General features: G+C 36.4%; 2 protein-coding genes and 1 long non-coding RNA gene across 5 annotated transcripts in view; 1 reads left to right on the forward strand and 2 right to left on the reverse strand.

Annotated features, from left to right (window-relative positions):
• Nucleotides 1-8447, reverse strand: part of LOC105224598 (dolichyl-diphosphooligosaccharide--protein glycosyltransferase subunit STT3B) — a 70979-nt gene extending 62532 nt beyond the window's left edge. The window contains exon 1 of the mRNA XM_049449955.1: nt 6913-8447. Coding sequence (XP_049305912.1) covers nt 6913-8304 — 1392 coding nt within the window. The 5' untranslated portion in view covers nt 8305-8447. The remainder of the gene's footprint in view (nt 1-6912) is intronic.
• The window catches only part of LOC105226404 (dnaJ homolog subfamily C member 16), a 623397-nt gene that overhangs the window by 363962 nt on the left and 240926 nt on the right, over nt 1-18509 (reverse strand). The window lies entirely within an intron of this gene.
• Nucleotides 10500-11383, forward strand: LOC125776777 (uncharacterized). Of its 3 annotated transcripts, none has more exons than XR_007421919.1 (4): nt 10896-10913; nt 10979-11046; nt 11128-11159; nt 11214-11383. It is a non-coding gene; the product is annotated as an uncharacterized LOC125776777 (long non-coding RNA). The 3 variants fall into 3 exon arrangements; XR_007421920.1 differs by having other exon boundaries at nt 10899-10913; nt 10974-11046; XR_007421918.1 differs by having other exon boundaries at nt 10500-11046.

The following is an 18509-nucleotide window of genomic DNA, read 5'->3' on the forward strand; positions in this document are numbered from 1 at the left end:
AGTTCACTGGAGAAAGGGGAAGTCATGCTATGCGCCTTCCTGGATATTGAAGGAGCTTTTGACAACACTTCTCATAGAAGTGTGGCAATGGCACTGGAAGGTAGGAATGTGGCGGCACCAGTGCGTAGATGGATAGAGGCGGTACTCCGCACCAGGATTGCTGAGACCACTGCAGGGGGCACAAAGATTCGCCTAGGCACAACAAGGGGCTGTCCGCAGGGTGGTGTACTATCGCCCTTGCTGTGGAGCCTTGTCGTGGATGACCTGTTAGCACTGCTAACCGACAACGGCATCCGCTGCCAGGGATATGCGGACGATATTGTGATCATAGCGAAAGGCAAGTTCGAGGACACTCTCTGTGACCTAGTGCAACGAGGTCTAAATCTGGCAAAGGAGTGGTGCAGGGGAGTTGATCTCAGCATCAACCCCTCGAAGACTACCATCGTCCCTTTTACAAGGCGAAGATCCCTACCCGGGCTTAGAAACCTCACACTTGGGGGGAGAGTGATTGAGATGACCAGCAATGTTAAATATCTCGGTCTCACTCTGGATTCCACTTTGCGGTGGAAGCAGCATGTGGACCAAACCTTGGTCAAGGCGACAAAGGCTTTAATGGTGTGCAATCGGCTGGCAGGTAAATCCTGGGGTTGCAAGCCTAGGATTGTCAGGTGGTTGTATACCATGATTGTGCGACCGATCGTGACATATGGAGCGGTGTCCTGGGCCTCTGTGGCGGCACAGGCCTCGGTGGTGATGAGACTATCGAGGCTCCAACGGCTAGCATGCGTCTGCATGACGGGCGCTATGCGAACCTGCCCAACGGCGGCGCTGGAGGTCCTGTTGGAACTCACACCGCTCCACATAGTGATCGGCCAAGTAGCCAAGCATTCACTCCTGCAAATAACGGCAGAGGGATGCGGTAAAGGAAAAATAATCTCGACCCAGAGGATGGAGGTGATAAGTGGCAATAATCCAATTGCCCTCCTCCCGAAGGACGGGATTACAAAGACAGTCAACTTCACGAGAAAATTCAAGGTAACCCTGGGCAGCAAGAACGAATGGAATGACTCCACTCTTGAGCTGTTGCTGAGGGACAGTACACTAAAGTGGTACACCGATGGCTCGAAGACGTCGGAAGGTATTGGTGCAGGGATCGCGGGCCCACGCACAAGGCTATCCATACCGATGGGCCGCTTCCCAAGTATCTTCCAGGCCGAAGTCTTAGCAATAAGTCGGTGTACAGAGATAAACCTCCACCGCGGCTATCGCAATGAGCGGATAACCATACTCAGCGATAGCCAAGCGGCACTAAAAGCGATCTCGGCCTACGAGATCAAATCGCAGCTAGTGCAGGAGTGTAGAGAACGGCTAAACAGCCTAGCGGAATTGAATCAGGTGCACCTAGTTTGGGTACCTGGTCATAGAGGCATAGCCGGAAATGAACTGGCTGACGAGCTCGCCCGCTCTGCAGCCTCCACAAGTATGGTAGGGCCCGAACCATTTACCGGGGTGGGCCCCCATACGATAAAGGAGCTGCTCCACAAAGAGGAAAGAGAGGGCAGAGAAGGTCATTGGCAACGGGCGCATGGCATGCGGCATGCAAAGCTGCTGATAGGGGGGTACAACCTCAAAAGGTTTAAATCAATAATCAACCTCCCAAGGATCAAGCTCAGGCTCCTGGTCGCATTCTACACCGGCCACTGCAAGTTGAAAAGGCATATGTACAATTTAGGACTTGCCTCTTGCTCTAACTGCCGGTTCTGCGACAGGGAACCTGAAACCCCGGAGCACCTGCTGATCGATTGCATTGCAGTCTGCAGACGCAGGTCTAAGGCCCTTGGAACTACATCTCCGGATAGGGATCACATCGACTCACTAGCTCCCAGCAAAATGCTAAAATTCATCGAATTGTTGGGGCTTGGTGAGTTGCTGTGAGTTAGGAGAGGGCACAATAGACCCAAGGTCGCAGTGCTTACCTCAATTTATTCTATTGTCTATTGTCTAGTCAGCCAGTCTGAGCGATCCGGCCTACGTGTGACCGAGGTTGGAATTAGGTCCGCTTGAACTTTCCCCGGGAAGTGCGTTTGTAAGAGTGTGTCTGCCCTCTCATCCGCGCTTGTCGTATAAGTCCCGTCTTGTCTTTTTAGGGATAATACTGTGTCCGTCTTACCCTTCGACAACGCCTTGTGCAGTCTAGCTGCCTCGGGGGTCGAGGAGACGCTATCGCAGAATGAAGAGGCACAATGAAGAGGCCCATGAAAGGACGACGTTACGCTTCTCTTGACGAGATAAAGACGGCATCGAAGGAGGAGCTGAAGAAGATAAAAAAAAATGATTTTTTGAAGTGCTTCGAAGATTGAAAGAACCGTTGACACAAGTGTATAATATCTCATGGGGATTACTTTGAAGGGGACAAATTAGATATTCATGAATAAATAAATAACTTTTGAAATAACACCAAGTTCGCGATACTTTTTGAACACACCTCGTATGTTCATAAAGCAGTATTTAAGCACTCTTTTGATGAAATTCGATATTTTCGAATACGGGTTTCCAATAAGTTCCAGATACTTATGTTGAATAGAATTTATGTCTGGTGATCGCGGGGCATATGGAGTTATTTTCAATTCCATAACAACCTTTCATGTACAAGTTACGTTGTGTATTTTGGGCCGTTATCCTGTTGGAAATTGATTTCGCTGTTTCTACAGCCAATTTAAGCACAAATTCAAAAATTTGGATTAACAGCACATAGTATTTCACAATGTTTCACTAAATATTTCACATTTTTAACTTTTATATTTAAATATAGGCACGATTCCGATTACCTTGGCGGAGGGGTAAAAAAACCGAATTTTCGTATAAATGGGGTATGTGCGGATAGGGGAGCTTCTCCAGAGGAGGAATATCCAAAAATAGTATTGAAATAACTTACATTTTCAAAATATTCACGATTAAAGATTCAAATATTTGCACTAAAAACACATGGTATTTCTCTAAGTTTCACTAATTTTTTTTACATTTTTCGGGTTGGGTTTAGTTAAGTATCCCATTTTCGCTGCTTATTTCTCTTAAATGCGTGCACGGATTTTTTTAAATTTATATAGCACGGATAGCCAATGAATTAAACTTTTATTTAAATGTAAATTTATTGTTAAATGTTAATTTGTTTTTTAGATATAAGTAAGCAAAAAACGCACATTTTCACATCTTCTCAAAAAATGGCTCTCTTCTTTTGAAGTTTTTGTTGCACTGCTTGCGAAAAATTTAACCAATTTAACACACACACATTCTTTGAAAAATATTAATTGAATTAATGATAAATTATGAATTTTAAGTTGCAATTTTATGTACAATTTAATAAATAAAACAGCTTTCAATTACGTCTTATACTGTTCCTTGAAATGTAAGCAAAATTACTGAATATGAACTGTCAAACGACGAAGAAAATAAGCACAAAAGGAAGATAGTAATAACCCAACGAATCAAAATGGTAGGCCTTATATACTGCGGCGGTTGTTTCAATGTAATATATTATACTGAAAATATAACGAAAATTTGGAATAAAAAATCGCGCGATTTTTTATTCCAAATTTTCGCCTGCGGCGCTTGTTTCGATGTAATATACTGAAAATATAATGAAAATTTGGAATAAAAAATCGCGCGATTTTTTATTACAAATTTTCGCCTGCGGCGCTTGTTTCAATGTAGTATATTATGCTGAAAATATATTCAAAATTTGAAAAAAAAAGATCGCGCGATGAAAACCCAATTTTATTATTTAGGGGGTCTTGTATAAATGGTTGGTTGGGTTATCTCGGTACTTCAACTACTTGTATGCATTATTACCGATGCATATACAATTTTTAATTTTCAGTGTTTTTATTATTTAAATAAAGTGGATTTCCACTTTAATTCATTAAAATAATAAAAATAATAAACATAGATTCACTCTATGCATAAAAATACACAAATTTTATAATAATTAGTGAAAATTGTATGGAAAAACTACGATTTTACGCCATTTTCAGGAGGCTGCCCTAGAGCCCCCCGGGGTCCTAGGGGGGGAAGGGTGGTATTATTCAAAAGTTCCATTCATTACCTTTCAAATGAGGGGGGTAGCAAGCCCCCCGCCCCCTCCCCCTTTGCGCAAAACCTCTTCAAAATGGGATACTTAACTAAACATTCCCCCATTTTTCACTTGATATATTTAAATATACACTTTAAACATTGAAATAAGTTCACATTTCACCTTTATTTTGTAATATTTTACCAAAATTTATTAATTTAAAAATCACTTATCGCACTCATCGTTGCAAATGTTATACTATGTTCAGACCGAAAATTTCAAAGATTAGATTACATTTAAGCATTTCATAACCCAACAGTGTTCTCACTGCCGTTAGAAAGATTAAAAAACAGCTGTTGTTGTCATTCAAGAATTCACATTGCTTAATATTTATCAAAAGAAAAGATTGTCATATAGTATTTTGAAATAAAAGCCGTCTTTTTTTAATATTTTCCATATAATAGAAATAATGGATGCATTTTTTCATTTTTTGTCGATTTTCAGGTGAAATTAGATTCATTGCTCTAAAAAAAATGTGTTTGTTTACATTTTTTTCCCTTTGTAGTGTCTAAATCAGCTGTGATAACGTAACAGATTTCCAGTGCTGACTAGTATTTTTCCAGTGCTGACAAGTAGATTGTGCAAAATTAGAGTCGCACGGACAGATTTAGCGTGGATCAGTTTGAAATCATTTCAATGAAGTGATTTGGAACTGTCATTTTTGTATGGCGAAATCTTGATAAATTTTTAAGATTAGTGGGATAATCCATTCAACAGCCGAAATCGTGTGATTAAGTGTCGGTCTGAACATAGTATTAGATTGTTTACAATTATGAGGAAAACAAGCGTTGCCACATCTTAAACACCAAATTTGTAGGATTCTTAACAATATTTCTTTGTTTGTTTCTTTGCGTGATCCTTCTTTCTATATTAATTATAATAAAAAATACTTTCTAACATTTTTCAAGTTATAATATTGAGTTGTGAAAACTTTTTCCATATAGATATGTATATGTAAGTTAAGTTATTATCTTTAGATGATTGATTTTGCTACTCATTTTCGTATGCTGGGTTATGTTGAAAATCGCTTTTGACTCATCTATTTTGTTCCTCATTTTCTTATTCCTGGAATTTTGATGCTTTGCTGTCAAACGCAGCAACCCTGCAACAACCACAAAGTAAATAGTGATGACGTTCACATTCCTGGAATTCTAACACATTAAATGCATAACGGTACTAATAATGTGGAAAAATACTGACGCCAGTTGACAGCGTCAGAATGTTATGAGTAAATGCAAAAATCATTGAATCTATTATTGTAAAAGTGGCCATAAGCAAGAGAAGTTGAATCCTCATAAAATTTAATAATAAAAGTTGTACTCCCAAAAATTGCTATAATTATAAAATATCTTTTTTAATAAAATCTGTGTGAAACAAAAAAAAATATAATTTGTATAATATGCGATTTATGTTCAATGAAGACAAATAAGTAAAAATCTATGATAATATTGTAAAATTTATATCATATCGGGGGACTGAAGTACTTTCGCGTAGTACTCCTTTCTGCGTTGGCGTCCTTCGGCCGCGCTCTAAAAAACTCTGCTCTAAATTCGAGCGAATACCCGGGGTGACCGAAGTACTTTCGTATAGTACTCCTTTACCCTGGTCGAGCCCATACCTAGGGTGACTGAAGTACTTTCGTGTAGTACTCCTTTAAAAAGATAATACTGATCGAGCCAATACCCGGGGTAACCTAAGCATTTTATTATTTTAATACGTAATATTATTATATATTACCTAGTTGTTTATTAAATTTGAATAAGAATAAATCCATATGCATGGAAAGATTGTTTATACTAATTTTAATTTGAAATATAATTTATAGACACACTTGTTTTTATAAGAAATAAGATTGCTAAATAAAGAAAGAGGAATTATATCAAAATAGAGAAACTCAGCGAATTGCTCATATTTGCTTATTATCATATGGCAGCGCTCCATTTTCTTATAATTGTTAGCACATATGTACATATATGATGCCCACTACGAGTGTGAAAAGTAATTTTTAAAATAAAGATTTCTTTGGTAAAAAACCTACAAAAAGTGAAAGTGTGGATGTATTTAAATGTTTATAGTTTAATTTAATTAATTTTAAGTAAAAAATGTCCGAAAAGTGTGTTTAATGTGGGGAAATAGCTTGCTGAAATGTTCGAATTTTGGGAATTTTTGAACATTGAAGTCGAATATCTCGTAAACTAAACGTTTGCGGACCCTATAACCCCACATATTTTTTAATCAGGAGGACTTCGTCCTTCCAACGGTACCTTGAGATCGCGGCGCCAAAGAAATCGGAATTGTGCCAAATATATATACTATAAACATTGAACATTTCACTTCTATTTTGTAATATTTTAGCTAAATTTATTAATTTAATAATCTGTTAGCACTCTCATTGTTGAAAAGGTTAGATTGTTTACAATTATGAGGAAAACGAGCGTTGCCACATCTTAAACATCAAATATGTAGGATTTTCACCTACAGGGCTTTCCTTGGTTGTATTTTCGCGTGATTCTTTTTATTTATTGTTAAATTTAAATAATATCGGGGTGACTGAAGCACTTTCGCGTAGTACTCATTTCGGCACAATTCCGATCTACCGCAAACGCTAAGTTTACGAGATATTCGACTTTAAAGACAAGTTATTTCACCCTTCGATCCCTTCGTAATTCTAATATATGGTAGATATTATTACTACTAAAACTATAAACTAATATTAAATACACCCATTAAATAACTAATTTACTGTATATACATACATATATTAGTATTCTAAAATGTCTTACTTTGTCATACAGATTTTTTTTCTCCATTGAATTATCATCGTGATCCTCCACATAAGATATAGTTTTGTGAGCAAATGTATTTGAATTGTTGTCTTCTTTGAGAAATACTTCAAACAAGTTAGAAAATGCAATCCCAGCAAGAATACACACGACTGGAGTAAGAGTTAGCATTAAACGCACCATAACACCGGCAAAATATACAGCACTAATGGCATAAAGTATAACGAAAACTCGTTCATCATTAACATTCTTTATGCAATACCAAATTCCAACTGGAAACGAACAAGCGAGTATATGCAAATCGAAGAAAAAAGAAAACCATGTAGTCGGTTGATGTTCTGATACCGAGGCGATAATAGGGATATGTATTTTAGCATATCCAGTATCCCATAATGAATAAAATCGACCACTCCACGGAGCAATAACACCTAATACTGTAAGAATAACTACACCAGTAAATACTATAACTGCAGCCGCTATGACTCCAAAGAGATATATTTTGCGATATTCACTTCGAGATAATACACTTTGTAAGTGACGAAGGACTGCGATAATAAGCAAAAGTACAAATATTCCCAGAGCGGCCATGTGCTCACTTGTTCGTATAGGTTGAAAACCTACAAACGGTATTTGCATCGATAATAGTAGTCCCAAAATGTAGAACGTCGAATAGCTGGTTAGAATCCTCTCAGAGTACCGACCCATTAGAAGCAGGACAAATACGTGAAGTGGTATTAAGTTAGTAATAAATACATATCCTCCCCATGCCGACACCATGTAAAAATAAGATAGTGCTGCTCCAGCCGACCAAAAAACGGATCCAGTTTTCAATGAACGTACCCATAAGAAATATGTAAATTGTAGTGCAAATATGGCAATTCCTTCGTTATCGTAAGAGCCTGCTACTGAACGACTTATATAACCAGGAACAATAGCTATAAAACTTGCAGCAAAAAGCCCTGCTCCTCGGGACCATAATTCACTAGTGAGCAAATAGGTTGAAATCGATGTTAATCCACTAAAAATCGGTGCCAAAAAAACGCAAATATCACGTATATGTATCGGTATATTCAAGGTGTGTAAAATGTAGTGTATGCAACCAGAAGTTATCATAAGTCCTGGATATACCGTTCCACCAACAATCCTTCCCAAAGGATACCAGGCTCGTTCATCAAACCAATTCAAAAATTTATAAAATCCATGTTGCACCATATACCCTGTAGCGCGGTAATTAAACCATGGATCGAACTCGTGAATAATAGATTCAAATCGAATCACTGCGAATAAACGTGAAGAAAAACCGGCAAGCCACGCAATCAAAAGAACTGTGAACGTTATTAAACTTTTGTAACCAACAGATCTCCTTGATACCAATCCGGGCGAATGATTCATTATTCCAACAAATATAAGATTCTATGTGAAGGAATCCACAGTTCATCTACTCTAATTAAACAATATAATTAAGAAAGTACACGTAGTCACTGCTTATCGTGTTTCTAAATAATCTTTTAATAGAGGTACATATTAGACTTCGATGCCTAACGACACATCTTGACAAGCAACAAATGTTGCCTCGACAATTGTATGTCTAATTATTGCCCTAGGCTCCTGTCACGCGTTCAATATTTATTGTGCTATTTGAATCGTGATAAACACTCTAACGCTTTTCTCGATAAATCGTCTACCTTGTAACCCACTCTTGAGTTCGACCATTGTTTTGTTAAATATAAGACCAACTTCAAAAAAATATGAAATAATATCTTTATTTCATTACTACTCATTATCACAACATGTTGAGTTCATAGGAGGGCTACCACAATAGACCCTAGGTCGCGGTGCATAACCTCAATTAACTATTCATTCATTCATGTCATTACCTTCAATACGGAGCTGCCTTGGTATTGTCAATGAAATAGCAAATTTATTTAGAAACCATTCAAATGCAAACACAACTTTCCAGGACGTTATACAGAAGCACGCACCAGAAAGCAAAAAAAGACGACTTGTTCGCCTTTGTGAAACAAGGTTTATAGAAAGGCATGAAAGCATTATAAGCTTTGTGGAGCTTTTCAAATTCATTGTACTAAGTTTGGAAATAATTTCGAGTAAGACATGGTCCATTTCGACTAAAGCATCAGCCTTCTTACCAGCGGTAGAGAAAAGCGATTTTTTGCTTAGTCTATTCGTCTGTGAGCAATTGTTCAGCTTAACGCTGCCACTGTCTGTGCAACTCCAAGAAAAATCTATGGATTTTGTATCAGCAATGAACCGAGCCAAAGAATTAATAAGAACTCTGCACCAGATAAGAGAAACAGCGGATGGTTTTTTCAACGATATTTTCCAAACAGTCTAAAGATCTTTTTGACATAGATCTTGTAGTGCCTAGAGTGACTTCGCGTCAAACTACTCGTGCTAATCCACCTTGCACAACCCCTGAAAGCCACTTCAGAGTTACAATATTTATTCCATGCGTTGATGCTCTGATTCAAAACATGACAGAACGTTTATTAGTGAATGAGGATATACTCTCGTCATTTCAAATTCTACTCTCAGGTTTTGCTGCAATTGATAATGCCGAAGAATTAATAAATTTAACTATTTACTTCGAGGAGCAAATATCAATGACAGCATTAAAATCAGAGTATCGATTGTGGTGTGCCAGCTTATCAACAATAGATCCAACCATAGAAGTGTTGAAATTACTGCAACATTGCGATGCAACGTATTTTAAAAATATTCACTACCTGCTTACAATTTTACAAACTCGTCCAGTGACGACCGCTTCCTTCGAAAGAACTTCTTCAACCTTAAAAAGAATAAAAACTTCACAACGCAGTGTGATGGGCAATGAGCGGCTGAGTGCACTTGCTGTTATTGCAGTGCACTGGGATATTAAAATAGATCCAGATGAAGTAATTAATGATATGGCAAGCAAGAAGAAAAGAAAAATATTACTTATTTAAGTTACAACTACCAAATAATTTAAGTAATATGTATATGAATTTATATTGTTTTTTTTTAATAAACAGAAAATTTAAAGTTTATATATGTTTTTACTTCAGCCCCCCCCGAAATGAAAAGCTGGCTACGGGCCTGCCACGGTGTTAAAAAATACACAACAGGTTCCTGAAAAATTGGAACAAAAACAGAATTCTGAGAAACCACTAAAAACTGGAAATTCCGGAAAAGAAAAAATGGCAAAAATTCACGGCAGTCGTAGAAAATCAGAAGCCGTTACGATGACATCAAAAATGACACAACAACGCGCAATCGAGCATTGAGATGCAGAATCGGCTATCAGCGATTTAATCAAGCCAATCGTTTAAAGGAGTATCGACGGTCAATCAACACGAAGCAATACACTTGCACATTAACGACCCCATGGAAATTGACCTGGAATTATTCAAAGCATTTCCACTTTTCAATGGAAGCAAAGATCAATACATAGGCTGCTATACATATATACACTGAAGAGCAAAACTGGAACAATAATTACATAAATGAACTTTGATGTACTGTATTGGATAGATGGATTATTTGTTTTATTATTTTATTTAATATCTCGTTTTTAGGTGGGTTGAATTACCCTGTGACTAAAAAAAATATGACAAATTCACTCATGAAACAAAAAAAAATAACAAAAATGTGGCAAAACTCCATTGTTCCACTTTTGCACCCATACAAAAAATTATATTTTCTCCATTTTTTTAGTAGTCTGTCCACAATCCTTTTACTTTTTTTAACGCATTCAGTCTTCGAGGCATGCTCTCATACAATTTTTGTAAGAAATTTGGCGAAATTGAGTACCACTCGTCCTCGACGCGCTCCCAAAGCTCCTACATGCCTTTTGGTGGATTCTGGTAATTTGCCAGTTGCCGTTTCAGATAACTCCATAACCCTGCAAGACGGAGGTAACAGATTGCACAAACACATTGAAACATTTTCAGCTGTTCACTAACACTGTTACATTTTCTGGAATTTTCAATGGAATGGGAGAATACGTAAGTAAGATAGAGAAAAACTATCGACATTATAAACATATTGTAATGTTAACTTGTTAGAATAGGAGAGGCGAATACCCAATATTTCAAGAAGAATAAACGAAAAGCGCAGTTTATTTTGGATTTTAAAGAGGTAAGTTCGCTATTTGATAATATGATATTTTATAATTAATTTCTAATTTATATATATATATTATTAATTTCTTTTATATAGAGAAAACGAAAATGGTTAACAAGGAGAAAAAGGTAAGCATTGTGAATTTAATGTTGTGTGTATAATTAAAAATGTTAATATTACAGAAATCATTTGGACCATTGGTAAAATTCAAATCTATTGCGTGCAGCAACCAAATAATGGAGTATGTTTTAAATTATTAAAGTTAAATAGTGTATATTTAATTCAAATATTTGTTATAGATTGTGCATTTTATTTTGATTTTATTATTAAATAAAGAGAAATAATAAAAAAACTGAGTTTTATTTAAAAGAATTTAATTTGCTAGAAGTAAAAATGGGTAACAGATAATCTTGTTACTGCTTGTTCTTTCTAACATGCTTATATGTTAAAGGTAACAAACTGTGGTCGAATCGTTACATCCGTGCACGGATCGGCAAACATACGAAACAAAATTACGTGATACGTCAATCGTATGCGGTGATTGGCATTATGACATACGATAGCAAACGGATGTTAATGTATTTTCAATTCACAATAGTTTTTAAATTCCACATTGCTTTGTATCGTATTTTTAGGTCACAATAGATGTGGAACTGTCAAACTGTTGCGAAATTTTCAATAAACTAACAAAAAAGCTAATTAAATATCAAAATGAATTCATGTTTGTTTTTTTATTTGAGCTCTAGTGAAAGTAATGGGCATAAAAAAATAGTACGGAGGTAGCTAGGAGTACGTAGCAATAGCGTAGGTATAAAAAAAATTATGCATCCTCATTAGTAAAATTTTCTTTGTAGATGTATCGTTGAACAAAGCATTGAAATCTTAAAAATACGGTGGAGTATTTGAAGATTTGACAAGAGAGGAAGGTATTACCTCACAAAAGTGGAAGATTTGATAACATTTGTGAGGCATTACATACATACGCATAAAATTTACAATTAGTTACGACCCTCAAAAATTGCGATTCTTATCACACACAAGAAATGGACAACGGGGTAGCGAACCGCTTCACCGCAATCGACCAAATAAATAATTTTAATTCAAAAATGTATATATCCTTATTTTTGCAAATAATTTTATTTTTATTGGCAACTAAAATACAAAAATTTGATCACATAAATAATTTTTTATTAATTTTTAATGAGATATTCCATTCATTGGTTTCTTGTTTATGTTCCTTATTCCTAAAAATTATAAAAAACTTGAAATTTAAAAAAATTTTGCTCACACTTCTATAAATTTGTATATTACGATTGGTAATTTGCGTTCGAACGACCATTCGAACGAACGGATACGTTTATATACTCGTTCACGTGTGTCATCATGCCAGATTACGATAGAAGCGTTACGATCACGTATGTCATAATACGAAATACAGACTTTTACGTGACGAGTGATACGTTCACGTATGTAACGATTCGACCCCTGATAACCAAAATAATAACACTAACAGATATTCGGGTAACAAATACTTTTTGTTATCCATAACACATGGGTAAGCTAAGCGCTAACAAAATAATTTGTTACCCGTAACATACTGTGAAGAGATTTGCTAACAAATGTGTGTATTCTGTTAGAACAAGGCAGCATGCGATATTTGCCATTGGTTAGAGCGAGATAACCATTGAACATCAAATAGCTATGTGTTACTTTTTTCCCACTCTCTGAACAAAAGTAACAAATATTTTAACGAATGCAAAAGTGAACAATAACAATTCGCTTACACGTTTGCTAACAGCTACCCGTCTTGAAGGGAAGTTCTCTATGGGGTTCATATCTGGGCTTTGCGCAGGCCACCTCATTGTTGAAAAACTTTGCGATTTCAACCAATTTTGCACTAATTTCGAAGAGTGCTTAGGATCATTGTCCTGTTGAAATATAATCCGGTTCTCTCGCAAGCGAACCATATCCATAGCAATCGGCAAATTTGTTTTCAAAATGTCCAGATATTGTTCCTTTTTCATCTTCCCATCGATTTTCACAATAGGACCAACTCCATACGGCGTAATACACCCCCAAATCATTAAACACCCACCTCCAAACTTTATAGTTTGTTTTACTTGATGAGGTTGAAGTGGTCCTGAGGTGTTTGACCAGTACCAAGAGCGACCATCTGACTGGAATCGGTTAATTTTGGTCTCGTCTGACCAAATTACCTTAAAGAAGTTCAAAAAATTAAATACTGCCCACAAATTATTAACATTTACAATTACTCGTTTCCAGTCATCAAACGTCCAGTATTCGTGACGTGCCAGGAAATCCTTTCGGGCAAAAACATTTTTTTTTTGTCAAAGCGGGTTTCTTCTTCTTCTCTTTCGCTTTGTAACCAGCCTCTTTCAACGCCCGACGCAATGTCCAGACACTAACATTTTGCGTTAAAAGCGGTAGTCCTTGCTTTGGGGTAGCCAATTTGTTGGATAAAAGAAGTCGTCCAACATGTCTAGCTTCACGAATTTGAATTTTTTTGGGTCTCCCGCCCTTATTACATGTTAGCCTTTCCAGGTTGCTATTTTTTCCTACCCGCAAAACCGTTGTATGGCTGATTTTGAGCTCCTTGCCAATATCGCGGGCTGATTGCCCAGCGGATAAATATCTTTCAATTTTTTTTTTAATTTCTTCACTTATAGCACGCATTGTAAACGAATTTTACCGTAACACAATAAAAAATTAAAAATTTGTGTCAGAAATTTCAAATTTGAATATTAAATTGCAGTGTTTACTTAGTGGGTGCAAAACTGGAACAATGTAGTTTTGCCATACTTTTTATTATTTTTAGGCCTTGCCACATAATTTCCTGCATTTTTTTTAGTCACAGGGTAATTCAACCCACCTAAAAACGAGATATTAAATAAAATAATAAAACAAATCATCCATCTATGCAATACAGTACATCAAAGTTCATTTATGTAATTATTGTTCCAGTTTTGCTCTTCAGTGTATATCTGGACTAGGCAACACTAACAGCCCTATTCTCATGCCCTCACAGTGATGTTTCTCACTGTAGTGAGGGTTACCTTATTCTGGTGAAAATTCAAAAGCTCAAATGCTTACTATTATCACAAATATCTGTGACGTGTGAAAGCAGCCATCATAATAGAAAACATCTGTGTTTGTTTTGTTTTAAATCAATATTTTACATTTTTTAAAAAATATTTGAACATGGAGGAACTGTTCTTTGTATATGCAGAAGTCGAATATATCTTTTGATCTGCGTTTCCAAAAATGCGTTGGTAATATGTTATATGCTCTCTATGAGCCAATCCTCTGTAAAAATAAATATATACATATATACATACATATATGCAAGTTATTTACTGTCACTGTACATTTTACTTCCTCTAAGAATGAATAAAAAGACATCTACATATGTTTAAATAATTCATTTTATTTTATTTCATTTTTTTACATTTTTATTATTACTTATTTAATCATTATATACATATATGAAATTAGTATATATATATACATATATATTTAAAATTTGCAAAATTACTTACATACATATGCTGATTATCCATTTGTGTGTCCATTTTTGTTTGCTTATTTTTATTAAAAAAGCTGTTTGACAGCAAAAAGCTTTTTACCTCACGTGGTGACTTTTTTAAGCTTTTTTATGCATTTTTCTTATGAGGTTTGAGCAAGAATAGCCTCACAAATTATGCCTCACAAGAAATCTCTCAAATATTTCCTCTCAACTCAGTTGAGAAGTTTTTTCAGAATAGGGCTGTAAGTGTTGCCAGGTGCAATCTGACATTTCCATTGGAAAGTTTGACATTTTTTAGCATAACATCACTCAGAACGTTTTGTCATTTAATCGTGAGTTGTTTTATTTACAGGGAATTAAAAAATTCATCTCGGCCAAAAAATGATATTAACTCGTGATCGTGCGATCATTTTTCACAACTTTCGACGTCGATTATCACGAAAAGAGTGCATCGATGAACTAAAATCTTTGTATGGCTATGAAGCACCATCGTATAGCATTGTGAAAAACTGTTACAACGAATTCAATCGTGACCGACGCTCGCTCAAAGACGAATTCCGTGAAGGTCGTCCAAAAACAGCCGTTGTGCCAGAAAACATCGATGATGTAACATACCTTCAGATAGAAGCATGCCTATGCATTTCTCCCACCAGCATACATTCGATATTGCATGAACACCTGGCCGTAAAAAAGGTTTGTTCTCGTTGGATTCCGCACAATTTGACAATCGCTCAAAAAAGGCTCATGTGGATTGGTGTAAAGAAATTATGAAAAAATACGAACGCGGTTCTTCAAAAGACGTTTATAAGATCGTCACAGGTGACGAATCATGGATCTATGCGTATGAGCCCGAAACAAAACAGCAATCGACCGTGTGGGTCTTCCAAGACGAGCCAAATCTAACGAAAAAAAAAACATTTTCGTTGATAAATATCCCTATTTTCATTATTAGGCCAGAAATATAGACTCTGGAGATCGCAAGTATGAGCCTTTATGTATGGTATAAAAGGATTCACCAACCACCCTAGATACTAAACTGCACTTGGTATAGTACGCACAAAAATAACAGTAGCAGCAGTAGATATTCTTAGAAAACACAACCCGAAAATGAATTTTTATTCCATAATAATTTGATGGAAATAAAACCAAAACAGTGGTTCTATGAAAGACTATGCGAATCAGGAAGCAGTAAGGACCTTCATCCTAGGGTTAAATAGCAAATATACACGTAGGACATTGTATAGTTATTACCCTAGTATTATTTACCACGACAATGTGAATCGCCAATTCTACGTACAACGTAATTGACGTAAAACGATCTTCGCTGTTTTTTCAATATTCAGAAAAATACTCCAACAAATTTTTTTACAAAATTTATTATAAAAGGTAAAGAGTTGTACACTTACAATGTAATAATCTGGATAACAATGAAAAATATTAATTTTTAATCGAATACTCTTCGGTCTTTGAATTTATCCTTTATCTTTTGGCTTATATTTTTCTTAAAAATAGTTTTTCCATTTTCAAGAAACATTTGTAACAAGCCTCGTGTACAGACAAAAAATTTCATAGTTTCTTTAACCGAACATATTTTGAGAAACCAACGGATATGTCACAGTTGAAGCATAAGGCAAATTGTGAGAGCGACACATGGCGACGTAGGAGTGACAAAAAAAAAACAGAATCTTTATTTTTACTCTGTCGTCGCGACGTGTCACTCTCACAGTTACCTTATGCTTTGAATGTAACAAAAACTTCTATTTCTCCAAATTTTCAAAAATGGTATTTAAAAACTCCAATTCGTGCAAAAATTCCTGCAAATTGTGTAAAAAGTGTACAAGATATAGGGCGAAATTGGGTTTTTTCCATGGCTTTTAATAAGATGTCTTGTAAATTTACTATCAATTTCCTCAAAACCCGTATTGTAAGAATTTTGGAACTTCAGAATTTGCGTAGCTTCTAGTTCCTAAATTTTATATACATAATATCGAAGATATTTTGTAAAAATTCACCTTTGTTCGAACCACCTCATGAAACTTGTAGGTAGGTAGATAAAGGGGGTGGCTGAATATCCTTGGCCCCGGGCGCCCGAAGTTGTAGCAAAGCCACTGCCCATAATGTAGAGCAAAAAATTAATTTTACTATCAATAACCCTCAATACGAAGAATACATTAAAAAAATAAAGTTAAAAAACGTTCACGCCATTCAGGCGACAAATAGAACCCAGACAGGAGATCCAATATGGAGAAAGCAATATCCATATCCCATTGCGGATAACGACTTTGTGAATAAATAAAATAGCCCTTAACCCTTAACTATTAAAAAATGGAATTATTAAACGAAGTAAAAGTCTAAATAATTCACCCATATGGGCTGTTCCAAAAAAAGGCACAAAAAAAAGGCACCAAAAACTTAATGCTCAGACAATCACAGATAGATATCCAATACCTAATGTAAATATAACTATCCAGAATTAAGGAAAATATTTAGAAACAGAATTCCATAAAATGTTAATAAAGGAATCCTTTTGCAGCCAATGGAGCGAAGTATGAGTTTGTTAGGATGCCGTTTGGGTTGAAAAACGCACCCTCAATCTTTCAACGATGAGAATTAATTCCCGCGACGAGGGAATTTTGAAAAAAATATATATTTTATATTCGCGAACGCGCGGATAAAATGTGGTTCTAGTAGATTGCCAGAGACAAACTTTATTTCTAAAATACTTGTTCTTATTTACTTAAAGTTAAAGCTAAAGCTGAAGTGTAAGCATATTTCGACAGAACGTTAAACGTTCTGTTTTCTTTACAATTATTTTTGTTATGCCTTCTTATGAGGGCGAGCGATATTGTTATTGAATTCGGAGCGGAAAAAGCAATTCTCACCAATATAATCACTATTATAAATTAATTTCAAATTGACTGTATTTTATCAATATAAGCACTACTATAATATGAGCAATAATTCAAATTGACTTCAAATGAAGGATCGAGCTGGAGCGCTGCGTAGCGGTGGCGGAAAAGCGATTCAAATGCGGTCGAATCAGGACTGACTTGTGTGTACGCTGACCCTTTTTAAGTGGAATGGTGTGGTGTGTGTTTGAGAGTGTGGATTCTGGACTCTCGCGTGTGGGTGGTGTTGATGTGGACTGTGGTGATGTGTGGGGCAGGCGACTAAGGCTCATTTAGCCATCCCGGCCCCCCTAGGCGAATATTTTAGCATAGAATCCTCTGAAGCTGCTGCAGAATGGCTACGACGCTGCTGAGGTCTGAAGTGCGGCGCGGACGCGGTCGCTGTTGCTGGCGTCGTGTGGACGCCCCATTATTTGGCCGCCGGGCACGGGATCATGATGGCCCTTTGGTTCGACGGGACCGTGCATCCCGGCTTAATGGCGGTCGTTGTACTGCGCCGCAGTTGCGGCCGGCAGGGGTTGGCTGGTGTCGTTCCGAGGTGTACGGTGCAACATAGTGTGATGCGGTCGCATACAAATCTGGCACAGATTGCCCGACGTACACTCGTGAGTTTGGTGGACAGGCGTCAGGCAATTGAGACAATGGCCGTGCGCCTGCACGACCAACTGGCGTTGCTGAGGTGGGAATGCCTTAAATATGACGCATCTTTTCTATCTTTTTTATCTTATTTAGTTTTATTTCCCTTTTTTTAATCTTATTATTTTTTATTTCACTTTTTTTTTAATAAATAAAAAAATTTTATTATCAGCTGTCTAAATGCGCAAGTCTGTCGCCATAAAATTTTAATGCGCATTAGCGCTGCCTAAAGTGCATTCATTTTGCTTGTCTGTCAGGTATAACTTTCGTAGACGATATCATACGAGAATATATTGGTAAATTTGCATATGTATATATAGACGATGTATTAATATTCCCTTCCCCACCCGAAGAACATATTAAACACGTTGCAACTATAATAAATGTAC

The sequence above is a fragment of the Bactrocera dorsalis genome, chromosome 2 (assembly GCF_023373825.1).
Source record: "Bactrocera dorsalis isolate Fly_Bdor chromosome 2, ASM2337382v1, whole genome shotgun sequence".
In the NCBI taxonomy this organism is placed as follows: Eukaryota; Metazoa; Arthropoda; class Insecta; order Diptera; family Tephritidae; genus Bactrocera; species Bactrocera dorsalis.